Source organism: Hordeum vulgare, chromosome 7H, assembly GCF_904849725.1.
Source record: "Hordeum vulgare subsp. vulgare chromosome 7H, MorexV3_pseudomolecules_assembly, whole genome shotgun sequence".
Taxonomy (NCBI): Eukaryota; Viridiplantae; Streptophyta; class Magnoliopsida; order Poales; family Poaceae; genus Hordeum; species Hordeum vulgare.
Genome location: NC_058524.1, coordinates 31,470,657 through 31,498,406, shown reverse-complemented (window position 1 = coordinate 31,498,406; position 27,750 = coordinate 31,470,657). Strand labels below are relative to the sequence as shown.

Here is a 27,750-nt window from a genome sequence, read left to right as displayed (position 1 = left end):
AAGATGATGCCATACTAAAAGCTCTATTAGAAGAGTTCAAAATATAATTACACAATCTTAGGGTGCCCTTCGACTGCATATAGCTAGAGACCATACCAGAATAAGAATACGCCAACACGACCGTCCCAAACCATCCATCCACACAAGCACAATCACCACGCCACCTGATACAAAATCATGCCTACGATACTATCCACACCAAACGTCTCACCCGTGCACAACACAACCAGCATAAAAGCTCCCTTCCTCCTGGGCAGTTCAATGAGAAAACAATGCACAACTGCATCCACCAACTTCTACTGCTGCTTGCAGTCCGCCGGTTGCTCGGCATTGCCTTGGGCGCCGCCCTTTGCAGGTCCCTGGTGGACGACGAGCGACGAGTTGGTAAGATGAGAGCATTGCTAACTGGAACCAGGCAAGTGTTTGAGATTAGTGTAGAGTTTGTACCTTCGGTTTGCCAGCCACCTGCCCAGCCAAATACAGAAGAAAAGCATTAGCAAGGCCAGTTGAACAGAGTAATGTTGCAGAGAGCAGAAATAGGTGCTTCTATGGCTGCAAGATCAGATTACCTTCTTCGTTGGCTTGCTTAGCTCTTCCTCGTCTTCATCCTCATCCTCGTCCTCGTCCTCATCCTCGTCATCTTCTTCGTCGTCATCCTCATCGTCGTCATCCTCATCACCATCTTCCATATCATCAAAATCCTCAGCTTGCACAGCCTCGCCGGTAAACCAAGAAACAGCATGAGGGATGATCTTATCCCTTATGGTAGACCTACAAGACAAATTCCAACAGCAGCACAAAATCAGCAAGTGGGGCACTATCTTGACCATAATATACAGCTCAATGTGCAGAAATGATCTCCAGTTCCCATTTTAAAAATGCAGCAGATGATGAACAGCACTTACCCAATGTCATAATCATGCTCCATTTGACCCTGAAGCTCATCAGCCTACCATCACAGATTGAAAGAAAAAGCTTAGTATGAATTGTGGACAATGCATAGTGTGATCTCTGTGCATTAAACAATGAATAATGAACATACGGCATCTTCATCTATGTCCTCGTCATCTTCAGGTACTTGTGGGGGGCTGAAAAAGTTGAAGAAGCTCTCGCACTCTTCAGTTTTAGTAATAGGCTTTGTGTTCTTTGAACCTTTCTTGGGTTTCTTCTTTAGAATCTTCTGTGTCACATTTTTGCCAGGATACCACTCAATTTCAGTCCTGCAGCACCCATGATGTGTTAGTCTAATAATCAATGCACATACAGTTATCATTTATTCATTTACAATGGAACATGAGAATCCTATATATGAAACAACAACTAATAGGTAAAGAAATACTAACCCGATTGCTTTCTCCAAAATCGGGTCATCTTCATCAACCATATGATAGGTTTTTGTTAGGACAGAGTTCTTGAAGAATGGATTTGTATCAAAGAAAAACTCAAGCTTGAAACCCTTAGGGTCATCAATTCTAGACCACTTTATATCCTTTAGATATTTCAAAACAGGCTCGTCACGCTCTTGGATCTAGAATTAAGCAAGTATACAGTCAGAAATGTATGAAGGGAGGAGCTAAGAACACCTACAAATACAGCACACTATGAATTACCTCCTCAGTCAGCACTTCATTTGTTTTCAAAGCAGTGAGCCAGAAATCTGGGATTCCTTTAGCTGAAAAAAAAGGTTAACAGAACATCAGAATGGTGATCTCTAAGAGGTTGTGCAAACTTTGATTTCATACCATCTGAATCACCCCCCTCTGCAGCATTTTCAGTGGTAGGTTCTTTAACAACGCCATCAACCTCCACAACTCCATTTACAATGTCATACCTCTGAAACCATGCAAAACAATGGAACAATTTGCACATAAGGAAATGGACAGAAGTTATATCTTTTCATATATTCAGCTGACATTATAAACACGGAGTAAGCGTACCTTAGCATACAATGGTTCATACAGCTTCTGGTACTTGGCTTCAAGGGCGGCCCTTTCCTCAAAAAACTTCGCCTCAATCTCATCATGTTGGCTCTGAAGTATTACACAGAAAAATGTAAATTCTCTGGGGCAACCAAAGATCATACAATAAAATAGGAAATTTACTCAAGACATTGATCTACTCTGATCCAACAAATATGCATAGAAATGAAACTTTTCAAAGATTCACCATGGATAATTGATATGATACAGGACAAACTGGAAGCGATAAGATTAACTGCACACACAAAAACACTAGGAAATGGGAACAATACAAATGATGTAGCTTGTCTAAAGTTGGTCCAACCAATGTCGTTATACATGCTAGCATCAAAAATTGCCAACATAGGGAATCATTTGGTCCTGCATCTTAACATATTAAATAGTTATAGTTGTAAAACAAACCTGCAAACATAAAACAAACTCCTAGCAAAACACTGCATTAGGTTCTTTCACTTGGCACTGAGATTTGAATGGCAAATTCAGAAAGTAATTCTAGGCTGTAGGCAACATGATATTCTTAAAGTAGATACTCATGGCAGCGAAATAGTACATGATGTCTCTATTCGGTGTTGGAGTCCACAAGTACTTATTCAGTTCATAATTCGTACCCTGGCTTATTCTGTGTTTACCGTCCTGATGACTTGGCATTCACAATCCTTGCCTCACTCACTCATCAACAAATACGTAGGCATAATGTACAAAGCAACATATTTATTTGGCCAAAGAATAACACCTATCTTTGTAAGCAAATGGCAAGGAACCGAATAGTTTTGTTTCCATATCAGAACTTAGCTAGCCTGATCAGCACAACCAATCAATTAGTAATCATGATCCCGTAGAAGAAAGCACACAAACTAATACTATTGGACTACAAACGAATTAGCTAGCATAACAGAGCAAAGGGATTTCGCCCATACAAATCAATTGCACACCTCCCACAGATAAAGTCACAATTACATTCATTCCATATCAGCACTTCACCGTATCAAGTAGTCTCGCACAGGGGCATCAGCAAACCAATCGCAACAGGAACGTTAAAAAAATTAAAGGGAGGGGGATCCTTCTCGACCTGAATGCCCCTCAGAAACTCAACGCGCGTCCTGACATTGGGCGAGAGCGACTCGAGCGCGTCGGCGTGCAGACCCGCCAAGCTCTGCATCTTGTCCTGCGGTCAAATCAGATCGGAGAAATGAGCAGCCGCGGTGGCTGGAATCGAACGGGAAACGCGGGCGTCCCTGGGCCGAGTAACTGTCCGTACCTTCAGGGCATTCACGAGGTCGACGCGGTCCTCGGCGCTGAGGGCTGCAGGAAAAGCACACCCGAGGGCGGATCGATTAGGGGGGCGGGACGGGGAGGAGGAGGAGGGGGACCGAACGACTCGGGGGGGGAGCGGGGGTTACCGGCGGCGGCGGGGGGGAGGGAGATGTTGAGGTCGGAGAGGTCGATGTTCTCCTTCTCGCCGCCCATGGTCGCGCCTCCGGTGACGGTGAGGCCTGCTCGGACTTGGCCGCCGCGCCGCCGAGGGGAGTGGGGAGGGGGGGAAGCCCTAGGGAGAGCGGGAGTTGGGCGGCGAGGAGGCGGGGAGAGAGCGACTAAAACCCTAGCCTCGGGGTATAAGAAGGGGATGGGTGAATTTGCGTTTTGCACCCCGGGTGTGTCTGGAACTACAAGACGAATCCTCGAGAGTTTCTCGCACGGCATTCTGGACTTGTTTGCAGAATACTGGAGCTAACACTCCCGTGGGCATGCTCCTGCTTACGAGGGTTCCTATTTTATTTATTTTATTTTATTTTTGGAATGTGGTTTCCAAATTTCACACCTTGCCTTTTTAACAGAATTTTTCAAGAAAAAATAGAAACCTTTCAGTTTTGGGTTGTAATGATGGCTTTTGTTGATCTAAAATGTTAGAGACTTTCTGGAATGCAGCCATGGTTTAGTGCTATGCCCCGTCGGACGGTCGAGTGGAACTAAATGTCGATGGATCGATCGTCGAAGCCGATGGTGGATCAGCGGAAGCCGACATGATCCTACATGGCAGCGACGATAACATTGTCTTGTCGTTCCATTTTGCATTGTTCCGGACCTCTCCAAGCTCAATTGTTGGCGTGCCATGAGGGTTTAAGCCTTGCTCTACAATGGTCTACTCGTTCGGTGGACATTTCGATGGACTGAATGGAGGTAATCAAGCTCGGCAAATCTTCCGTCCTGTTTGTTCAAAAAAAATCTCCAGTCCTTGACACATCGTCACATAGAATGATAGTTGAGGATATTAAGAGGCTCTTTGGTGAAAGGGACATCTACATTGCTCATGTACGCAGGAATCAGAACATTGTTAACCACAGCCTTACTGCTTTCACACGATTGAAGGGTCAGACCATAGTTTGGTTGCGCTTTGAACCTATGGACCTTTTTCTTTGCTTTGTACGAACGAATTCATCAACACTTGAGTAATAATCTTAACCTCGCATGAAAAATTCCTAGGAATTCGACGAAAAGTAACTCCCCTGTAAATTTGTACGATCTTGCTACGACTCAACATGCCACCATATTGATCACATGCTATGTAAACTTGGTTGACTGGTGTGATTGGTCACGCGCAACGAACGAGTGTTTGATTTTTACCTTGAGCATTGATGTTACTGCGTGCCCTGTAGTTTGAAGATGTCTTCCAAGTGTTATGTTGACAAAGGATGAATGCGATAAGTGTTTTGTTTCACTATATTTGAGCAAGCGGTGGTGATCATCTAGACAAAAAGGTCGTACCAGATGAAATATATCACAACAAATGTGATGTGCTCCTAGTGGTAAATTGTAAACAGATGCAATACAAAACAACATCTATAAAATGTCTTGGTGGGTGACTCTTGGAATCGATTAATAAATTAAGTGGATGTGACAGTTGTAAAGACAATTGACCACCACCAAGAGCTACACAAACGGAAGACATTCTTAACTTTGAGAGGAGCATCAATTGCAACTATTTGATAGACAACTTATCAAGACAGATATAGATAAACCATACGGTGTGGTGAAGCACATCGATAAAAGCTCATGGAAGAAAGATAGTGTTTTTTCCGCAACCATAAATAGAAGATGCCTCCGGAACTTTTTTGTTCTTATTTTGGGCGAAATGAAAGCAGCTACTTGATACGTCTCCAACGTATCTATAAATTTTTATGGTTTCATGCTATTATCTTGTCAAACTTTGGATGTTTTGCTTGCCTTTTATATATTTTCTGGGACTAACTTATTAAATCAGCGCCAAGTGCCAGTTCCTGTTCTTTCCATGTTTTTGACCCCTTTCAGAGGAGGATTTTGAACGGAGTCCAAACGGAATGAAACTGCCAAAAAGATTTTTTCCGGAACAAAAAAAGATCGGGGAGCCAAGAATCAGGGCAGCGGGCCACCAGGGACCCCACAAGCCCTCATGGCGCGGCCAGGGGGGCCGCGCCCCCTGGCTTGTGGGCTCCCTAAGGCTCTGTTGCCCTAGGTTTTGCGCCTATATATTCCCTAACAATTCATAAAAAATCAGGAGATCATCGAAAGTACTTTTCCGCCGCCGCGAGCTTCTGTCTCCGCAAGATCCCATCTGGGGCACGTTCTGGTGCCCTGCCGGGGGGGGGGGATTCGGATACAGAGAGCTTTTTCATCAACACCATGACCTCTCCGATGATGCTTGAGTAGTTCACCATAGACCTACGGGTCCATAGCTAGTAACTAGATGACTTCTTCTCTCTCTTGGATCTTCAATACAAAGTTCTCCATGATCTTCATGGAGATCTATCCGATGTAATCTTCTTTTGCGGTGTGTTTGTCGAGATCCGATGAATTGTGGATTTATGATCAGATTATTTATGAATCTTATTTGAGTTTCTTCTGATCTCTCTTATGCATGATTTCATATCCTTGTAATTCTCTTCGAGTTGTGGGTTTTGTTTGACCAACTAGATTTATGATTCTTGCAATGGGAGAAGTGCTTGGTTTTGGGTTCATACCGTGCGGTGACCTCACCCAGTGACAGAAAGGGGTAGCGATGCACGCATCGTGTTGTTGTCATCAAGGGTAAAAAGATGATCATTGGTTTGAGATTATCCATCTACATCATGTCATCTTGCTTAAGGCGTTACTTTGTTCGTCATGAACTCAATACACTAGATGCATGCTGGGTAGCGGTCGATGTGTGGAGTAATAGTAGTAGATGCAGAAAGTATCGGTCTACTTGTCTCGGATGTGATGCCTATATGTATGATCATTGCCTTGGATATCGTCATGACTTTGCGCGGTTCTATCAATTGCTCGACAGTAATTTGTTCACCCACCGTGATATTTGCTATTTTGAGAGAAACCTCTAGTGAACACTATGGCCCCGGGGTCTACTCCACACCATATTTTCAGCATTACACTTTTTACTTCGTTGCACTTTCCGCCTTCAGATCTCACTTTGCAATCAATCTTGAAGGGATCGACAACCCCTTTAAAGCGTTGGATGCAAGCTCTTTTGTGTTTGCGCAGGTACTCTGGACTTGACGAGATTCTCCTACTGGATTGATACCTTGGTTCTCAAACTAAGGGAAATACTTACTGCTCCTGTGCTGCATCACCCTTTCCTTTTTAAGGGAAAACCCAACGCAAGCAAGTCTCCGTCAACGTGTCAATTTCTGACGTTGTTGTTTGAGAAGTAGCACTACTCCTTTCGTATTAAATTACATTTAATTGATTGTAGATTGTGTCGATGTAAATAAAAGGTGGATGAATTTCTCTCACTACTTGGTTCCACATTGGATAGTTTAAACTTTGTTCATTTGGATTGATTCTTAACCAATTACTATTTTCAATTTGTGAGGGATGTTCTCTAGAGATTTTGAGTCTCATGTGTCTATCATTTCACAATAAAGACATCTTGAAAGTGAATCGAATTCCATGAAGCATGTGGATTAATTTATTTATAATGGGAGAATCAAATGTATTAGCAGATTAATAAATTATTTTAGGATGGGATATACGTCACATATATCGGGTCAACTTGTTCGGGAACGTTGCATGGGAAACAAAAAAATTCCTACACGCACCCAAGATCTATCTATGGAGACCAATAGCTATGAGAGGGGAGTGCATCTACATATCCTTGTAGATCGCTAAATGAAAGCGTATATAAAGCGGTTGATGTAGTCATACTCTTCATGATCCAATCGTGGTCCGATCCGATCTAGCGCCAAATGGACGGCACCACCGCGCTCACCACACGTGCGGCTCGATGATGTCTCCTCCTTCTTGATCTCGCAAGACAAGAAAGATAAGTCGATGGAATCTTTATACGTCTCCGTCGCATCTATAATTTTTTATTGTCTTATGCCAATATTCTACAATTCTCATATACTTTTGGCAACTTTTTATACCATTTTTGGAACTAACATATTGATCCAGTGCCCAGTGTCAGTTCGTGTTTCTTGCATGTTTTTTGTTTCACAGAAAATCCAGATCACACGAAGTCCAAACGGGATAAAAAATTACGGATTTTTTTTGGAATTTTTGTGAATTTTGAGAAGTGGATTCAACAGAAGGCGGTGCCCGAGGGGGGCACAAGCCATAGGGGCGCGGTTTGGGGGGTAGGTCGCACCGGGCAGGCTCGTGGCCACCCCGTAAGGTAGTTGGTGCCCTTCTTTCGTCGCAAGAAAGCTAATTTCTGGATAAAAATCGTGTTAAATTTTTAGCCCAATCGGAGTTACGGATCTCCTGAAATATAAGAAAAGGTAGAAGGCCAGAATCTAGAAACGCAAAAATAGAGAGAGAGATCCAATCTCGGAGGGGCTCTCGCCCCTCCGCGGCCATAGAGGCTAAGGACCAGAGGGAAAACCCCTCCTCCTCTCCTCTACTACATACAGGAGACATGGCGAAAGTTCAGGTCGCAGCCCCTTTCCCATCCTCCAAGAAGGGTCCGCAGCTAGGGTGGAGTCCTCCCTTCACAAGGAAGGGAGGAGGTCCTCCTCCTCCAAGGCACCTCCGGGGTGCCTTGTCCCTTTGGGACTATTGCCCCCAATCCAATTTCACCTCTAGGGGCCGGTACCCCTGGCCTAGGGTGGCTAGGGCGCCATGTTGGGGAACGTCGCACGGGAAACAAAAAAATTCCTACGCGCACGAAGACCTATCATGGTGATGTCCATCTACGAGAGGGGATGTGTGATCTACGTACCCTTGTAGACCGTACAACAGAAGCGTTAGTGAACGCGGTTGATGTAGTGGAACGTCCTCATGTCCCTCGATCCGCCCCACGAACCGTCCCGCGATCAGTCCCACGATCTAGTGCCGAACGGACGGCACCTCCGCGTTCAACACACGTACAACTCGACGATGATCTCGGCCTTCTTGATCCAGCAAGAGAGACGGAGAGGTAGAAGAGTTCTCCGGCAGCGTGACGGCGCTCCGGAGGTTGGTGGTGATCTTATCTCAGCAGGGCTCCGCCCGAGCTCCGCAGAAACGCGATCTAGAGGAAAAATCGTGGAGGTATGTGGTCGGGCTGCCGTGGAAAAGTCGTCTCAAATCAGCCCTAAAACCTCCGTATATATAGGGGGAAGAGGGGAAGCCTTGCCTTGGGGTCCAAGGACCCCTAAGGGCTTCGGCCGAGCCAAGGGGGCAGCCCTCCCCTTCCAAACCGAGTCCAACTAGGTTTGGAAGGATGAGTCCTTCCCCCTTTTCCCACCTCCTCCTTTTTTTTCTCTTTGATTTTCTTCCTATGGCGCATAGGGCCTTCTTGGGCTGTCCCACCAGCCCACTAAGGGCTGGTGTGCCACCCCCAAGGCCTATGGGCTTCCCCGGGGTGGGTTGGCCCCCCGGTGAACTTCCGGAACCCATTCGTCATTCCCGGTACATTCCCGGTAACTCCGAAAACCTTCCGGTAATCAAATGAGGTCATCCTATATATCAATCTTCGTTTCCGGACCATTCCGGAAACCCTCGTGACGTCCGTGATCTCATCCGGGACTCCGAGCAACATTCGGTAACCAACCATATAACTCAAATACGCATAAAACAACGTCGAACCTTAAGTGTGCAGACCCTGCGGGTTCGAGAACTATGTAGACATGACCCGAGAGACTCCTCGGTCAATATCCAATAGCGGGACCTGGATGCCCATATTGGATCCGACATATTCTACGAAGATCTTATCGTTTGAACCTCAGTGCCAAGGATTCATATAATCCCGTATGTCATTCCCTTTGTCCTTCGGTATGTTACTTGCCTGAGATTCGATCGTCAGTATCCGTATACCTATTTCAATCTCGTTTACCGGCAAGTCTCTTTACTCGTTCCGTAATACAAGATCCCGCAACTTACATTAAGTCACATTGCTTTCAAGGCTTGTGTGTGATGTTGTATTACCGAGTGGGCCCCGAGATACCTCTCCGTCACACGGAGTGACAAATCCCAGTCTCGATCCATACTAACTCAACGAACACCTTCGGAGATACCTGTAGAGCATCTTTATAGTCACCCAGTTACGTTGCGACGTTTGATACACACAAAGTATTCCTCCGGTGTCAGTGAGTTATATGATCTCATGGTCATAGGAACAAATACTTGACACGCAGAAAACAGTAGCAACAAAATGACACGATCAACATGCTACGTCTATTAGTTTGGGTCTAGTCCATCACGTGATTCTCCTAATGACGTGATCCAGTTATCAAGCAACAACACCTTGTTCATAATCAAAAGACACTGACTATCTTTGATCAACTCGCTAGCCAACTAGAGGCTTGCTAGGGGCAGTGTTTTGTCTATGTATCCACACATGTATATAAGTCTTCATTCAATACAATTATAGCATGAATAATAAACGATTATCTTGATACAGGAATTATAATAATAACTATATTTATTATTGCCTCTAGGGCATAATTCCAACACGCCACCCCTATAGCCCAAGTGGGCCCACAAGGCAGGTGGACCCCTCCCCCCGATGGACCCCCGAAACCCTTTCGGCACCCTTGTACACTATCGTATATATAAAAAATACATCCTACCATCTAGGTGTAGTTACCCCACATGTCTTAAAATTTATCATTTTAAGTATGTCGATATACTATATATAAGATACTTTCATGAAAAATTGCTAATTGGACCATGATTTTTGTTATATTTTTGAAATAATTATATACTTATACGTAAAAAGGAGCATACTTAAAATATAAGACATACTACCAAAAAATAGTATATATACTCCCTAAACATTCTTATATACTACATACTATACACGTAGATACTTTCTGATTTGATAGATACTCCATACAACAAACAAAATACAAGTGGTGGTAACTATCACCGGTGGTAGATAAATTTTGTTATATATATGTATGTGTGCGTGTATATATATACTAGCAAAAGGCCCGTGCGTTGCAACGGGAGACAGAAAAAATTATACGCCATAGAAAAATATCCAATGGAATATATTAAAACCTGCTGAATATCTTTGGTAATCACCGCCCCAAAGTATCACAAAAGGTACATCTTACCAGGTAAGCATACATAAGATATCCTTGTGCCTTTTATGTGACTCTGTTTTCTAGCTTGTCGGAATATTCAAGATGCAAGAGAAGTGAGTAGAGTCAACCTGGGTGAGACATCTTGATCCCCTACTCACGTGATTTCACCAGGAAATAATTCAATTCCCAATGTTGTGTCCAACTTCAGCGAGATGAATAAGGTCAAGAACATGACTGCACAAATGCATCCGACCTTCGGTGGTAAGGATCTGCAATCCATGATAAATAGCGGACGTGTATTAGAAATCATCTTCAACTTTTACAGAGATAAGGATGACCATCACTACCTACAACTTATGAATGAGCCGCACTTCCTTGAGGATGCACGACTCCCATGATATTATTTCCTTTGTCTCCTCATTTCTTGGAGCAAAACCAATGTAAGAGCTTTGTTGCAAAACAAGCAGCCATGAACTATCATTTGGACTTATACACGAATAACTTGCACAGACCTCCTGCTAAAAGAACACAAAGGCACATCCAATTGTCGCAGTGAGAGATTTTTCTTTGATGACATGCTGAATATTCAGATTGGGGCATGGACCTCATGGAGCAGGAGCTTCTTACCTACTACCAATTGCTTTGAGACCACGTTCGAGCGAACCTTCCGCTTCCTCTCACTCATTATCATGTGTAAGACGAGAAGACATCAATTGATCCAAAGAGCAAAATTGTTATTTCCAGAGCATTTGTTGCCCAATTTTGAATTTTCTTTCCCCCAAAGACAGGATCAGAGATCCATCTCCTACTCCTGGAAAGCAAACTTCAGGCTCTAATTGTACAAACAGATTCTGCTCCTATACCGTGCGGTGACCTCATCCAGTAACAGAAGGGGTAGCGAGGCACGCATCGTGTTGTTGCCATCAAGGGTAAAAAGATGGGGTTTTCATCATTGGTTTGAGATTATCCCTCTACATCATGTCATCTTGCTTAAGGCGTTACTCTGTTCATCATGAACTCAATACACTAGATGCATGCTGGATAGCGGTCGATGTGTGGAGTAATAGTAGTAGATGTAGAAAGTATCGGTCTACTTGTCTCGGACGTGATGCCTATATGTATGATCATTGCCTTACATATCGTCATGACTTTGCACGGTTCTATCAATTGCTCGACAGTAATTTGTTCACCCACCGTGATATTTGCTATTTTGAGAGAAGCCTCTAGTGAACACTATGGCCCCCGGGTCTACTCCACACCATATTTTCAGCCTTACACTTTTTACTTCGTTGCACTTTCCTCCTTCAGATCTCACTTTGCAAACAATCTTGAAGGGACTGACAACCCCTTTGAAGCGTTGGGTGCAAGTACTCTGGACTTGACGAGACTCTCCTTCTGGTTCGATATATCTTGGTTCTCAAACTGAGGGAAATACTTACTGCTCCCGTGCTGCATCACCCTTTCCTCTTTAAGGGAAAAACCGACGCAAACAAGAGAAGTAGCAAGAAGAATTCCTAGCGCCAAGGAAGGACTTTTGTTACCATAGCAGTGACGTCCGGGATCTCATCCGGGACTCCGAACAAAATTCGATCACCAACATACATGTCCCAATACTACTCCAGCGTCAATCGAGCGTTAAGCGTGCGAACCCTACTAGTTCGAGAATCATGTGGACATGACCGAGACACCTCTTTGGTGAATAACCAATAGCGGGACATGTATGTCCATATTGGTTCTCACATATTCCACGGAGATCATTATCGGTCGAACCATGATGTCAAGGATTTAGTTAACCCCGTATGCGGTTCCCTTTTGTCCAGCGGTATGTTACCTGTCCGAGACTCGATCGTCGGTATCTCCATACCTAGTTCAATCTCGTTACTAGCAAGTCTCTTTACTCGTTATGTAATATAAGATCTCGTGACTAGCTCCTTAGTCACATTGCTTGCAAGTTTCTTGTGATGTTGTATTACCGAGTGGGCCCAGAGATACCTCTCCGTCATACGGAGTGACAAATCACAGTCTTGATCCATGTCAACCCAACAGACACTCTCGAAAATACCTGTAGAGCATCTTTATAATAACCGAGTTACATTGTGACGTTTGATACACACAAGGCATTCCTCCGGTGTCAGAGAGTTGCATGATCTCATGGTCATAGAAACAAATACATTAACATGCAGAAAACAATAGCAATAAACTTAGCCATACGATCAAATGTTATGCTTACGGTTTGGGTCTTGTCCATCTCCTAATGATGTAATCCTGTTATCAAATGACAACTCATGTCTATGGCTAGGAAACCTTAACTATCTTTGATCAACGAACTAGTCTAGTAGAGACTTACTAGAGACACTTTATTGTCTATGTATCCACAAATGTAGTATTTAAGTTTCCAATCAATATAATTATAGGTCGAATAATAAATAATTATCATAAACAAGAAAAATATGATAATAAACAATTTATTATTTGCCTCTAGGGCATATTTCTAACATAACTAAAGGTTGCATCAATTTTGAATCAAGGATCTTTTTAACGACGTCGTGATAAAAAATGCTTGCTCGGCCTCGAGAAGCACTAGCAACAACATAAAAAAAGGAATTCACATATAAACTATAAATTAGGAATGACCTATTATAGAAAATACAAACAAGGAAAGACCTATTCGAGAAAATAAAACCACATTTACGTTCAATGATGATGACTGCGACTCCAAGTCATTGGGTCCTTGGGACACATGCATGAAGAATTTCGAATTGTCATCGACGAGTTTAAACCCGCTCCGATAGAGGAGCGACGTCAGCGGTTCGTTTTGATGGCAGTAGTGATCGTTCGATGGTCTATAGACAAGGATGTAATTATTTTATTTTTGATGTACCTTGTACTTACGATGAACTTTTATGATAGATCTGTATTTTTGAAAAAATATCACCAATTTTGTTTTTTTAGCAAAAGTCACAATACTTGTTAACTTTTCATTTTATGAAAATCCACATGCCATAAAAACAACATATACATGTAAACCTTTTCGTTCTCATTTTTAAATTAACTGTCTTAAAACTAGAGAACAATTATTATAATTATATTTTTACATGCGAGAGCATATGCCCACGAGCCGTTCTGAATATACGGGAAAAAAAAGAACTCCCCATCCACAGACATACCCAAGCCTCTTCTCCCCCACCCTTCTTTCGTCTTCCTCCTGCTGACCTTCCGACCCGGGCCGACCCAAAGATCTCCTCTGATCCGCCGCCGCCTCCCCTGCAGCCGTCCCGCCGTGCCTTACCGCCAGCCACCGCCGACCCTTCACCCCCTCCCCCTCTCACCCCACCCCCCTCGTACTCGAGCCCATCGCCGCTCTCGGGTGCCCTCATCGTCACATCACGTTCCCGCCGTCTCCGCCCTCGCAGCAATCTTTGGATTTTGAGGTATGAGCTTGTCTTCATCCAGTGATTACTCAAACCCCACTGGACGTCCACAAATTTTGGGTGCGCCGGTGCACACCCGGCATACCATCCAGATCCACCACTCGCTTCTTTGACGGGCCAGCTCTACCGAGATTGATATCTGAATAAGTGGATGCACCTGCGAGCATGATTTATTTATAAGTCGTGGCACTGTCCTGTCCTGTTGAGCATGTGTATTTGTTAAGTTCTATCCGCATGATGTTGTGGTAACAGAGTTTCTCGGTGCATGTTTGGCGCGTTTGACATTACTGTACTCCATTAGAGCACTCCACAGGAGGCTCAGACATACTAATATTCAGGCAGAGAATGAGGTCGTTCGTTTTAAGCTTTGGGTGTTGGTTGGGCATACATGTCTATCTCATGAGCTCATCCTGCCATACATGCGCAGGATATAAGCAGTGTAAGAGGCTATGTGCTCTTGTTTGATGCTAAAATCCCGTAAACACTGCAAGTCAGGATACAGAGAAATGATACGATAACTGAAAGTGAACACCATGTAAACTACTACACAATAATTTCTGTTCTCTTACCCGTGTAAAAAGATTAAAAAATGCAGTCACGTCTAACTTTTTCTTTTGCGGAAAATGATCCAGATACATTTCTAGGAAGTTAAACGTATTTTAAAAGTGCAAGTGCTGTGTTTAACTCTGCTGAAATTACTCATTTCTGCATCAACTGCTCCAGGAACACACCATGGAGATCAGGCCAATGGTAGCCCTGCGTGCCGCCCTAGTAGGCGGGGTAGCTGCATTCGCAAAGATCGCTGGGGCGATGAAAGCTGCAGGCGGCGTGAAGGTTGGCGCTGCGGCTGCAGCCATGACAGCTGCAGCGACGGCCGCTGTATCCGGAAAAGACGCTGGTAATGATAACCAAAAGCCGGGGGCAAAATGATACGTGCCACGGATTTGGTGGAGAGGCAGTGTTCTAAAATGCTTCTCCATAGTGTAGACCAGCATTTCAGCAGTTTATCAGTGCTGAAGAGCTGCGGAAGCTAATTGTGGCCTTCAGGAGGAGACCGCATTCACAATAAATAAGTTTTGCCAGCGCAATTCCCATGATACATGTGTTTTTTATAAACTCGGGGTATAAGAATTATGATGCCCTGATTTTTTGTTCCTGTTGATGATTTGCTCCCATGACCATGATACATTATATCAGCGCTGAAGTGCCCTGAGACTGTAGTGTCAGGCACAAAATACCAGGACTGTTACGGTTCTACTCCCTCTGTTCCTAAATACTTGTAGTCGAGGAAAACTACATTAGTTCTTCTGAACTACAAGTATTTAGGTATAAAGATAGTAGTAAGCACATGCATCTTCCAGCATTTGCTCGCGACCTATGCTTGTACTGTATCTGTCTTGGCTATGTGCTGTGTTTAGACACTTGCAATGATAAATTCCTGAGCAGCTGGTTCTAAGCAGAAGCTTCCTTTCAGCACTGCTTGCAGGCTGTATATGCTGTTTGGTGATGGCTGATGGTGTGAGCGTCGCGCTCCGATCCTGTTACGCAATGATTTTCTTTTTTCATCCTGAAGGGAAGGCTGAGATGAGGCCAATGTGTTGTATAATCTGTTACACGAGCCAAACACTATTACAACATCATGTTTTTTTGTTGCTGTTGAGAAAAACAGCATGTACTTACTGCGATTATTTAAGGGCCACCGCAGCAACAAAGAGTGATTTCTTTTGGGCACAGCAGCAAGTTGGTAACCACTTATTCACAAAAAAAGAGTGATTCATTTTTTTTTTTTGAGAATCAATTCCAACTTTTTTTTTTGAGAAAAGATAATCAATTCCAACTGAACTGGAGCGCTCAAGCACACAAGCCCATCTCCAGCTGGGCTAGAATTGGAATTGAAGCCCATAACCGTCTCCTACGAGGGGTCGCGGCGAGCCGGCGACTCCCGCCGTTGTACCGCTCCCCAAAATGGCGCCTCCCCTGCCTTCCCTGGGCCCAGGGGCGGCGGCGGCGGCGCCCCGGCCGGCGTGGAACACGAACCGCAACCTGGTGGTGACCCACCCGCTGCTCGCCCTCCTCGAGTCCTGCGCCTCCTTCCCGCGCTTCCTCCAGCTGCACGCGCTGCTCACCGTCTCCGGCCTCGCCGCGGGCCGCTTCCCGGCGTCCCGCCTCCTCGCCTTCTGCGCCCTCTCCACTCCGCCCCGCCTCGACCACGCCGCCGCCATCCTCGCCCGCGCCCCCGCCTCGGGCCCCAACGCCTACATGCTCGCCACCATGATGCGCGCCTTCCTCCGCGCCCGCCTCCCGCGCCGCGCCCTCGCGCTCTTCCGCCGCGTCGTCCGCCACGCCCTCCCCGCCGACGGTCGCACGCTCGTCTTCGCGCTCAAGGCCGCCGCGGCTTCCTCCGAGCGCGGGCCCTCGTCTGCAGTCGGGGAGGGCGTCCACTGCGTCGCCCTCAAGTGGGGGCTCGTCGGCCGGAGCGTGCTCGTCGGGAACGCGCTGGTGCACTTCTACGCGGACCACGGGCCGTTGCCGCGTGCGCGGAGGGTGTTCGACGAAATGTCCGAGAGGGACGTCGTCTCCTGGACGACTATGGTGGACGGGTACGCACGGAGAGGGCTGGCCGACGATGCGTGGCGCTTGTTTTGCAGGATGGTGGTGGCGGGGGGACAGCAGCCGAATGAGGTGACGCTGGTTGCGGCGCTGTCGGCGATCGGGCAGATGGGGTTGCTGGCGCTGGGGAGGATGGTGCATCGGTATGTTGCAGAGGGTGGTGTGGCTGGAAGTGTCAGCTTGGCGAACGCATTGATCGACATGTTTGGGAAATTCGGGTGCGTGCTCTCTGCCAGGGAGGTTTTCGACGGCATGGCTGTCAAGGATGTGTACTCCTGGACGACGATGGTTAACGTTTATGCCAAGTGCGGTCACTTAGAGAGTGCAGCTCAACTGTTTGAGGATATGCCTCGGAGGAATGCAGTTTCTTGGAGTTGCATGATTGCTGCTTACTCGCAGGCAAATCAGCCTGAGGAAGCAGTGAGACTGTTTAAAAAGATGATTGAAGAAAGTGTTGAGCCGATTAATGCTACCCTTGTGAGTGTGCTTCCGGCGTGTGCTCAGTTGGGTTGCCTGGATCTTGGTAGGTGGATATATGATAACTACATCATCAGTGGTAAGGCTGTACTCACCGTGAATTTAGGTAATGCATTCATTGATATGTATGCAAAATGTGGAGATTTGGATGCAGCATCAAGATTATTTGCTGAGATGGGAGAGAAAAATGTAGTGACTTGGAATTCGATGGTCATGGCCCATGCTGTGCACGGCCAGTCTGAAGAAGTCCTTCATCTCTTTGAGCAATTGAAAGGAACAGGTATTATGCCTGATGAGATCACATTCCTTGGGCTACTTTCTGCATGCAGTCATAGTGGGTTGGTTTCAGAAGGGCGGCGATATTTTAAAGAAATGAAAATGGGTTATCAGATTGAACCCAAAGCAGAACACTATGCATGCATGATTGATCTTTTGGGGAAAAGCGGACTTCTTGAAGAGGCACTCAAAGTTGCAAAGGGTATGCCAATGGAAGCTGGTGAGGCTGGTTGGGGTGCTCTTTTGAATGCATGCAGAGTGCATGGCAATGTAGAGATTGGTGAATGTGCTGCAGACAAGCTTGTAAAACTCGATCCATCGGACAGTGGAATCTATGTACTCATGTGCCAAATATACGCAAGTAAAAGTAAATGGGATCAGGTGAAGATGCTGAGGATGTTGATGAGAGATAGAGGGGTAAAGAAGAATCCTGGATGTAGTTCTATTGAGGTGGATGGAAAAGTTCATGAGTTTTTGGTGGCAGATGTTTCACATGTTCAGTCAGAAGATATTTATGCAGCATTGAGTAACATTTATTTCCATTTAAAATTGGAAGGTTATGTTCCTCTAACTTGACATGAGTGTCGCACTGCTTTCTTCCTTGTTCATGCACCTCATAATAGCCATGGATGTAGATAGAAAATGAAAACTTAGCAGCAGACATCATTCCATAATATTTAAAGCTCAGCTTCATGCAATCGTGATTTACATAGTTTCTTCAACAACTTGCTGTGATACATTCGGTTCATTTAGCGGCCTGAGTATGAGATGAATTCCTGCTGTCTTTAAAAAAAATCATGGACAGAAAAGAAGGGCCATTTTGATTGTTATGCAGTAGTCTAGCTTTGGTCAGATTTTGTCATGTGGAGAAACTATTATACTGTTAAGTAACTCGATTGAAGACTGAGAGGGTGCTTGGATACGTTTTAGTCCCATGACTAAAAGTAGTGAGACTAAAACTTGCTAGCCTCACCCATGCTTGGATCCAAGTACTAAAGAGACTAAAATCAAGTTAATGAGCATTTATTATCCTCCAAACCCTCCAATCCAAAACTTGCATGAGGAGTTAAATGAGGAGAGAGAGGACTAATGCATATTTTAGTAGGGGTACCCCTGACTAAAAGATTTTAGCCACAAGACTAGTTTTAGCCTCTCTTTAGTCAGGGGTGCTTGGAACTTTAGCCTCTTAAAGAGACTAGTTTTAGTCTCTTGGATCCAAGCACCCTCTGACTATTTCTGACTACCAAACTGTAGGTTCTTACATCTACAACTTAGCTCTGTTTTTATCATGTTGATTCCGTAGTGAAGCAATTATAGTTATGCAAACATGTGCAGATAGCCCGTTGTAGAGCTTTTACATGGTAAACCATATTCCTTCCATTCCAGTATCCAAACTGCGTTTTGGAAAGGCTTTCTCAACGTTATGAAGGTAAACAGTATCATTGACATTGACATTCTGTTACTGTACTGAAAAAGGCTTTCGCCCCGCTTTATATATAAAGCACTGACCAACAGACAAACCGATACAAACGCACACCACCACCACACACGACACACCCATCCAAGGCAAGATACATAGGTGCCGGACGCCGCCACACTACCCCAACGCCTCCAAGCAAAACTACAGATTAGTGGACAGGCACTACTAGTATTTTTTCCCCTTGCTGAAGTCGTGTTTGCACTTGAAGCCATGTGCTGCTCCAAGTTTACTACTTGTTCTATACTGAATTAGTACAGCCTGTGCTGCACGTATTGTCTCCTCATCAACGGAATATTGGTGTCTCGCTCTGCATTGTGAACCTGCCTCACTGTGAGTTCATCTTGGTAAATTGTTGTTTAAACTAGTAGGGTGACCCACACATTTGTGTTGCTAGGTTTACTACATATTGTTGTACACATCGTTTTAGTAATGGACACCATCTTCAGTATACAACTTTGTATTAAGTTGTGTTGTTTAATTAGCTGGGTAAAACAAATAATTGTCAACCCTGCGGCGCTGTCTTCGCCTCCGCCTCCAGGACTGGGGTCCCTCTTGTGCTTTGACCAATCGCTATGGTGGCACCAGAAGCGAGATACCATGCGCAGGGAGCTCCATTCCGCCCGGGGACTGCCAGCCTCGCCGAGAAATCGGGGATCCTGATGATGAGATTTCTGCCCCCTCCTTTGTTCTTCAGAGTTGTATCCAGTAAATGGCAACTCAGAGGGAAGAGAACTTGCCCACCTGAATGAATATACTACTCAAGGGAAAATATTAAATAGGGGTGGCAAGCAGCAGGGTTAGAATAGATGATCCTGCCAAGACATACAGCATCAACCTTATCATTTTTGGAATCCTAATCTGAATAAAGATCAGGGTTGATCCCTTCTAGGATGGCCTAGCGTAGTGAGCGATCCCGTGAGATGCTGAGAAGTTTGCTGTGGCATTTTCTTCAATAAGAAGATTAAACAATTCAGATTAAGTAGTCCGGTGGCAGCAGCTGACAGGAATACTATGTGTCGAACATGACCTAATTTATTGTAAGATTTAAAACAGACAAGCAAATCACAGTTTCTGGAGTTGAGCTCAGTCCATCTTGAGAACAGGTCGGTTCGGATTCGACTCAAGCTGGGATCTCAAGTTCTGCACGAAGTTGCGTTCATAGTTGCCACCCTCTAGCACAACTTCCTTCAGCCTTCCCAGCGATGCTAGCCCTGAAAACAGCCAAACGCCAGAAGCCTCTTCAAACTGATCTTCAGTTTCTTTTGAGACGAGACCTTCCTGATCGTAGTACTGCAGCAGCTCGAGCTTAGGGGCCGCTCCCTTTTCAAACTCCACGGATTTGAGCTTACCTGGGGAACTCAGCTCCAGCACCATTAGGCTTGGGAATGATGCACCCTGACGGAAATAGAGATGGATCTCTTTGCCGTCAAGTGACTCTTTCCGCAGACGCAGGATGGCTAGGTTCGGTAGGCTCCCAAGGACTTGTATGGCGGCATCATGATCTGATATCCTGGAGCTTCGCAGTTTGAGCTTGGCCAGATTTTTTAGTAGCCCACCATTGATACAAGCGGGCAATCTGACCAGGTTGCCGTAAAGCTTCAGGCTCTCGAGGTTTTTCGGAGGCATAGACAGACCATCCAAGCAGCCAAATAAACCGGGCTTCCCCTCCGACTGTACTAGCAATGTTTCTAGGGAGCTCAGACTAGAAAGGGCCGAACATAGCTCTCCACTGTTGCCTTCATTGATGCCGGTCACTCCCAGCTTGTGCAGCCCGGTGAGCCTTGCTACCTCTCTCAGAGCAGCCTTCCTCCTCGAGACGTTAACGATACCCAGTGTGTGCAGGGCTTTGAGCTTGTGGATCCCTCTGGGCATCACGACACCACGTGGGCTCCGGCGTGTCACCAGCATCGGCAGATAGGCGCAACAACATGCAGTGCAGACATCATGTCTGTTGGCCTCCCCATCAATGCCCATGGGCTCTTTCAGAAGCTGTGGCGTGCAGCATGCCATGCAGAACCCTACCGAGGAGGAGGTGAGGATGCATATCTTATTCCTCATCAACTTCGGCAAAACATCTGGATAATCTTGATAGACAAATTCATCGGTGCTCCCGACGCCCCTGGCACTAACGTGTTGTAGCTTTCTGAGCTGGATGATGGTCTTTGGCAGTTTGATTATGTTTGTATCCATGACATCTAGTGTCTGGAGCTGCATCAGGTTACCCAAAGAACCTGGCAGGTGATAAATTCCACGACACCCTCTCAGGGAAAGGTATCTCAAGTGGAAAAGCTTCCCTATGTGCTTGAGATGATGATCAACCAGACCTGAAGTGCCTTCCAAGTCCAGCACCCGCAGCAACCTCATCTTGTCAGAAATGAAGAATGGCTTCCACTCTCCAAAGTTTGTTATTGATCGGACACGAGACAGGTCCACCATGCCCTCGAATTCACTCTGGTCTCCCTTCCAGTTGCTGCTGACAGAGAGGTGACGTGTTGTGCCTTGGTTGTTTAAGCTGCAACCTTCCTCCAATCTGAAAACAAGATTTTCCTCCGCTGACTTTGAGATGCTGATGTCTCGGATAATATCATGGAGTTGGCAAGAGTCAATCTTTTTTCTGCTGTGACTTGATAGTTGGGATGGCAGGATCATGCTCCTGCTTATAAGGTCCATGAAGTAGCTCTCCGCCACTTCATGCGCAGACTTGCCGTGTACCTCTCTTGAGTAACCCTCTGCTATCCATCGCCGGACCAAACGTGTTAGACTAATCTTGCAGTCTTCAGGAAAGATTGCCAGATACAAGAAGCAAACCTTGAGATGATAGGGTAAACCATTGTAGCTTTTGAGAAGGACTGTTCTTATGGTGTCAAGCTCTGGAATCATCTCCAACTCAGAACTAAGATTCTCATTCAATTTTCTCCATTCCATGGTAGTCTTTGGTTGATTTGCCAAGAAGCCACCAATGGCAACTATTGCCAGAGGGAGTCCATTGCACTTCTTCAGGATTTGTTCCGCTTGTTCAACCAGCTCAGGATAGTGCTGATGCAGATATTCATCCTTAAATACCTGAAATTTAACAGCCAAGTATTTAGCATGCTGGAAGTAGATTGGATATGAACTGCTCATTCTAGCTAACTTTTTTTGGGAGTAATTATATGTGGTCAATAGTTTGTCTTATATACAGCTTACAATCATAATTTCTATGTTTCAGAGTAAGAAGTAGTGAACATGGTTGTGTGTTCTGGTAAGTATATTCCAGCCGTATCTATCATCCTCATTTATTCTTCATATTGTCCTACTTCTAGCTCTATATTGATTTTCATATGGCATATTTTATCATAATGAGCTAAAATTTCACTATATATTTCTCTTATATGCACAATATATATACCGTAGGAAAATTTCTTGAATATGGATACAATGTATTGGCTATGTGTTATTGTGGCATAATCTACATGTTCTACTAATTGTTGGTCAATGATCAACGGTCAAACTGCGCAGCTCCTATATATAAATAAACACGCAGAGCATTACTATAAACTGATGATGTAATTTACTTTAAAGTTTTGGAAAGTGAATGTAGGCATATTTGTAAGTAAGGGTAAGTAGTACCATGCTAAACAGAGAATTTGAGACAAGCAAAATGGGACAACATGATCGCTTTTTAAGTACCTTTCTTGTGAAGAGGTCAAGCGCATGCTTCTTGTTCAGACTCTCGAGCTTGTATACATTTTTTTGTTTCTTTGAACAATAAATGGCAATACTCACTTCCCGTGTGGTGACTATGATCCGGCTTGCATTTTCTGTCTGAGGTAAGTCTCCCCTTATCAAGTCCCATTCGGTGGTAGATGACAGGTCATCAAAGACAATCAAGCACCTCTTTTCTTTCAGAAGCCTTTGCAGCTCATCCTTCAGCTCCTCAACCGTCCGTGACAATTTTTTGTGTGCGCCACCCAATGAATGCATTATGTCACACTCTTCAGATGTTTCTACATCTAGCTGTGTAACTAATCTCCTAAGGTGTTCCTCGTGATTGAAAGGTTTCATGACCGTGACACAAGCACGCTTTTTAAATGCGCCACCGAGTTCTTGGCTTTGGTAGATATCTGTGACTAGGGCAGTTTTCCCAAGACCACCCATTCCCCACACTGAAATCACCTGGAATTCTTTGCTTGACGTATCTGAAATTAGTGGGAGGATCTGAGATTTCTCTGTCTCCCTCCCAATAACCTGAGATTCCCCCAAAGCAGCCGTTATCGACATGATGCGAGTGAGGCTCCTTTTTGGCATAGCATTCTTCCCACCAGCAGCATCTGTAGCCTGATCACCAGCTGGTATCTCACTGCTGGGCACTATAGAGCTATTACAAGTGGCAATGTTGGTGCTTGAGCTCGACTCTGGTTTCATTGAATATGTTCCACCTTCAGAACTCTAAATACAAGCAAATAATCATTTTGTAAGACAATAAGCAAACACTTAGTAGGTATGAGTAGTACGTATGATGTTTCATAGCATTATTTGATTAGCTATACTGTTTTACTCAGTCTTGAATGATATATGCGGGAGTCTTGGACCGGCTATCTATAATCTGCTTACAACTTGTGAAATGACTACCTTGACTGCCTGGCCAATAAATTAAACTAATGCTTCTTCTAATTCGCAGTTACTTAAAATTTCAGAAATCTCAATCATCTAAAATTGCAGTTTTGGAAATACAGAATAGGAAGATTCGATATGTTTTTTTTCCTTTTCGTAAATTATACCTGGAATAGGTGGGGGTAATGCTGTTTGAACGTAGACAAAAGTTCATAAAAATTACTGAGATTTTTCAGACAAATTATAAAATAAAAAAATGATACAAAGTACTCCCTCCGTTCCTAAATATAAGACCTTTTAGAAATTACACTATGGACCAGATACGGAGCAAAATGAGTGAATCTACATCCTAAAATATGACTACATACATCCCTATGTAGTTCATAGTGGAATTTCTAAAAGGTCTTATATTTAGGAAAGGAGGGAGTAGATGACAGTATGTGGCCTTCAGTAAAAATTAATGATGTAACACAAATTTTCTTATGAACATTGAGCATTAATTACCTTGTTGTAGAAAATGTAGAGAGTCTGATCAGCGGATAACTGTTTCAGCTCCGAGACTCGGCATTTTTTACCTACGCATAAGCTCGCAACCTCAACTTGCTGTGTGGCTACAACGATCCGGTTCCCATTATTGTTGAGGGGAAAGTAAGTTTTGATCCAGTCCCAATCTTCTATGGTACACAGGTCATTAAGAACAATCAGGTAACTCTTGTTATTCACATGGTCATTGAACTCGTCAACCAAATCTTCTTGCTTTATCGTCAGCATTTTCTTGAGAACCTGAGCCCCTACGGTGGTTGCTCTTTCTTGACAGCTTTGACCCCGAGCTGCCAGTTGTGGAAAAGAAGATCCATAGAACTGCCTCATAATGTTCCGCATGAACATGATGGGATCAAAAGGGTGTGTAAGCTTGATCCAGGCACGGCATTCAAACCTGTCTGCATCATCATACACCTTCCGTATCACGGATGTCTGCCCAAGAACACCACATGTTCCCCACACGGCGATGACTCCAAGGTCCTCGCCCTCCCCGTTGATAAGTTGGGCAAGGTCCACTCTCGGCCTGTCCCGCTTCATGGCACGCCTCGCCTCGTCGATGCCGAACATGGTCGCAGTGCCTGCGAAATGTTGCTCGGCGGCGGCGGCGACATGCTGCTTGGAATCAGCAGCAGCGGCAGGGCCCCTGATGAGGCGGTACCTCAAGTTCCTCTGGCTGACATCCTCAACCTTCTCCCGCAGGCCCTTCATCTGCTTAGCCACATGGCGCCGGTCGAGCAGTGTCCTGAGGAAACGCCACCAGGACGGCTTCTCGAGGCGGACAGCCAGGTCCTGGAGGCAGTCCTCGACGTCGTATCCCAGGTCGCGGACCTGCTTCACCCAGGTCCCGACCACCTTGCAGTCGCCCTGCTCGCCGTGCGCGGCCATCAGGAAGGACTGCATCATCTCGAGCTCGTCCCTGATGAAGGCCTGGTCGCGCTGCACCCCCAGCTGCAGCGCCACCTCCGCCGCGATGGCGGACTGGGCGTAGCCAAGCGCCCCCTTCACCGCGGACTTGCCCACGCTCACCACCGTTGCCTCCATCGCCCCCTGCTGTTTCTGTGTGGATCTGAGACGATACTACTCAGTGTAAGATTGTAAGATCTGAGCTCATGTGTGTAGTGTAGCCAGAGGAAGGATCAACAGTGAAGGGAAGGGATGGTGTGTTTAATCAATGTCTCATCAACCCCATGCTACCTTCAAGGCAACAAGAACACCAATGCATGAATTGAGGGGTTGTTGGTACCGGGCTCTCTTTGTAAATCGTCCGTAAAGCGTCAGAGCGCCTGGAGGGGCAAGACGTCCAGATCGCTTTAGGCCCTCTTTGAAACCACAATAGATTATAATAATCTGGATTATGAAGATAGATTATATAATCGGATTTATAAAAATAGCAAAAGGGCCCGTGCGTTGCAACGGGAGAAAAAATACCACACGCTTTTAATTTTTTATAATCATTTTAATTTATTAAAATAATAAACTAACTAATTAATGTAGTCAGTCCTATCCTATTTTGTTGAAAAATCAACCCGTTCATTGTTAATACCCCATGATGAGAAATTAAGCGGGACAAGCAAAGCAAAACAAAAAGGCTACGTGAATTGATCAATGAACTGTTATCTTATTTCACTCATGGGATAGAGAATGTGGGATCAGATGACAAACTGAAGGTGGTGTTCCATTCTCTGTCTCTACAACAATACAATCTTACATTCAATACATTCATTCATCAGCAAACAAATCCCCACAAAACAAAATTTCTTGCCGGTGCTTGGCACACGGTTGGAGGCATGGGGAGGGGATCTCACCAGATGATGAGTTCCTGCCGGAGGAGGGTATACGATGAGGGGAACAAGGGTTAGGCGCCTCTATGTGGCTATAAGGAGTCGCCGTTGCCGCGCCATAACCTCGGAGTTCCCCGTGTGAGTCATGAAGGCCCGCCTCCACCTGCAAGTACTTCGCTCCGCCCCGCCGCCGCCGTTCTGCATGGAGCAGACGCATCATCCCCAGTCAATGTAGTTGTCGCGTTGATTTGATCCAGAAGCTGTGCTCGAGCGCTGAAACGGGGGCAGCAAGCGGGCAGAGGTACGACCGCAGAGGCGGGTGGGTTGAGATCGACAACAGTGGTGGTTGAGGTCGGCCGCGGCGGCAAGTGGTGTGGCAGCGGCCTGGGCACAGGCCAGGGTGGACCAGGGTCGACGCGATGCGCTCGAGCGCCGCAACAAGGGCAGTGAGCGGGGAGAGGTACGGCCGCGGAGGCGGGTGGGTTAAAATCGGCAGCGGCGGCGAGTGGTGTGGCGGCGGCCTGGGCGCAGGCCAGGGTGGCCCAGGGTCGACGGGAGGAGGCGATGCGTTCGGGTATAATTTTTGCAGCGAATCGCTTTTTCCTTTTGCGTTGCAGATAAATGATGGAGCGCGGGTTGAATAACAAAAATTACAGAGGCTTTTTTTATAAAAATGCCACGATGAGTTTTCCGACGGAAGCAATAGCCGCTTTATTATTACGTATAGATAATCTAGGTGGGCATGTTTGGAGGCCAGTTTATATAAACTGTAATCTAGGTTTTATATTGTACAATGACATATCTACCCTATGCAAAGGTAATAATTTAGGTGGACATGTTTGGAGGACGGTGGCGATGACAGTAGATAATTATCTTCAAGTTTCCAATGATAATGGGTCATTAGTAATCCATAATCTGATTTTCGCGTGGGTAGAGTAGATTATGAGTTTTTAATAATTTGATCATCTAGTTTTTATAAACTGTAATATAATCTGTCATGTTTGGAGACATAAAAGTTGACTGCTTTAGAGCATCTCCAACAACCGCGCTACCCACGCCGCGGTAAAATGCAGTTTACAGCGCACGGTTTGCCTGTTTTAGCGTCGCGACCAGCGCTGCCTCCATATTTTTTTTACCTTTCGTGCATTTCCTCAAACACCTTTTCCGCGTTGGCAGGCGGCTGAACAAGTGAGCTCGTCGGCGCTTCGGGAGCCGTCGCGGCCGTCTTCACACGCCCTGCAAGTCTCTTTCTCGACGACTTGGAGGAGCCGGAGCCGTCTGCCACCTTCTTTTTCTTTCCGGAAACCTTGCCCTTCTTCGCCCACGCCACATTCGAGAGCTGCAAGAGGGGGGCATGTGGGTTCACCGCGGGCGCCGGCGCGAGGCCACCCGCCGACGAGGTCATCCGTGGCGGCATGAAAAGGCCGCACGCGACGCCGGTGCTTGGAGGAGCGGCGGCGGCGGCGAAGCCAAAGCTCCCAGCGCTAGGATTTGAGGCGGCGACGGCGGCGGCGGCGGCCGCAGCGGAGGTGTCGCGGCTCTAGGTAGGGGTCGAGGGGGTGCTGACGGGGGCGTCCATCGGGCAGTTCATCGGCGGCGGCGCGCGGCGGGGCGAAGGTGAGGCAGTGGGGCGAAAGTGAAGAGAACGACGCGAGCGTTCGAGTGTGCAGCGCGTCGAAGCGGACACACGAAATAAGCAGCACGCGATGCCGATTCCGACCGCGCGCGCGTTTATCGCGCGACCGTTGGAGCAACTTTTTTTTTTTCGCGCTAAAACGCGATTCTTGCAGATGCTCTTAGAGCATCTCTAACAGGCGCCCAAAAACTGCTCCGCGCGCTAAAAGATTCGTTTTTTGGGCGCCGGACTGCTCCAGCAGAAGCCGCAAAACGCTGCGCGCGCAGCATATTTGGTGCGCCGGCTTGCGCGCGCACCAAACGTTGAGCGGCTGCAGATGGGACCGCTGGATCGGACTGGATTGGGCGCCGCACTAGCGCGCGTCTGTTGGAGAGGCTCCGGTCCCCGCGCTTCAAAACTGCTATAGTGACGCGCTAAAAAAATTATTGGGCGCGAATTTTTTGCGTTGCCGTTGGAAATGCTCT

The 27,750-nt window shown here is 45.9% G+C and overlaps 3 protein-coding genes and 2 long non-coding RNA genes across 5 annotated transcripts; 3 read left to right on the top strand and 2 right to left on the bottom strand.

The window, feature by feature from the left end:
- Window positions 1–7: 7 nt before the first annotated feature.
- On the bottom strand, window positions 8–3,562 carry LOC123413544 (nucleosome assembly protein 1;1). The gene is made up of 12 exons (XM_045106476.1): window positions 3,380–3,562; window positions 3,238–3,281; window positions 3,049–3,144; window positions 1,938–2,030; window positions 1,743–1,833; window positions 1,611–1,672; window positions 1,344–1,528; window positions 1,043–1,220; window positions 906–949; window positions 570–771; window positions 448–465; window positions 8–359 (listed from the first exon to the last, which is right to left on the bottom strand). The coding sequence occupies exons 1-12, from the start codon at window positions 3,444–3,446 to the stop codon at window positions 297–299; spliced, it is 1,143 nt and encodes a 380-aa protein (XP_044962411.1). The 5' UTR covers window positions 3,447–3,562; the 3' UTR covers window positions 8–296.
- A 10,104-nt stretch (window positions 3,563–13,666) lies between these two features.
- On the top strand, window positions 13,667–15,046 carry LOC123407496. The gene is made up of 2 exons (XR_006612623.1): window positions 13,667–13,890; window positions 14,614–15,046. It is a non-coding gene; the product is annotated as an uncharacterized LOC123407496 (long non-coding RNA).
- Window positions 15,047–15,855: 809 nt separating this feature from the next.
- On the top strand, window positions 15,856–17,965 carry LOC123408893 (pentatricopeptide repeat-containing protein At2g22410, mitochondrial-like). The gene has a single exon (XM_045101924.1). It carries the CDS (start codon window positions 15,856–15,858, stop codon window positions 17,827–17,829), a length of 1,974 nt encoding a protein of 657 aa, XP_044957859.1. The 3' UTR covers window positions 17,830–17,965.
- A 781-nt stretch (window positions 17,966–18,746) lies between these two features.
- LOC123412719 lies at window positions 18,747–24,234 on the top strand. The gene is made up of 3 exons (XR_006613585.1): window positions 18,747–19,063; window positions 23,879–24,031; window positions 24,144–24,234. It is a non-coding gene; the product is annotated as an uncharacterized LOC123412719 (long non-coding RNA).
- LOC123412718 (disease resistance protein Pik-2-like) lies at window positions 19,188–25,041 on the bottom strand. Its single transcript, XM_045105658.1, has 3 exons — window positions 23,831–25,041; window positions 22,403–23,161; window positions 19,188–21,796 (listed from the first exon to the last, which is right to left on the bottom strand). The coding sequence occupies exons 1-3, from the start codon at window positions 24,908–24,910 to the stop codon at window positions 19,817–19,819; spliced, it is 3,819 nt and encodes a 1,272-aa protein (XP_044961593.1). The 5' UTR covers window positions 24,911–25,041; the 3' UTR covers window positions 19,188–19,816.
- Between the last annotated feature and the right edge of the window lie 2,709 nt (window positions 25,042–27,750).

Bases quoted from the DNA above. Each gene is read 5' to 3' on its own strand.
- LOC123413544 (XM_045106476.1), bottom strand. From the start codon at position 3,446: ATGGGCGGCGAGAAGGAGAACATCGACCTCTCCGACCTCAACATCTCC. The intron at 950-1,042 runs GTATGTTCATTA...CTGTGATGGTAG, and splicing joins AGGACATAGATGAAGATGCC to GCTGATGAGCTTCAGGGTCA. The intron at 772-905 runs GTAAGTGCTGTT...TTTGTCTTGTAG, and splicing joins GAGCATGATTATGACATTGG to GTCTACCATAAGGGATAAGA.
- LOC123408893 (XM_045101924.1), top strand. From the start codon at position 15,856: ATGGCGCCTCCCCTGCCTTCCCTGGGCCCAGGGGCGGCGGCGGCGGCG.
- LOC123412718 (XM_045105658.1), bottom strand. From the start codon at position 24,910: ATGGAGGCAACGGTGGTGAGCGTGGGCAAGTCCGCGGTGAAGGGGGCG. The intron at 23,162-23,830 runs GTAATTAATGCT...GCTTGTATTTAG, and splicing joins TCTACATTTTCTACAACAAG to AGTTCTGAAGGTGGAACATA. The intron at 21,797-22,402 runs GTACTTAAAAAG...GTTAAATTTCAG, and splicing joins TTGACCTCTTCACAAGAAAG to GTATTTAAGGATGAATATCT.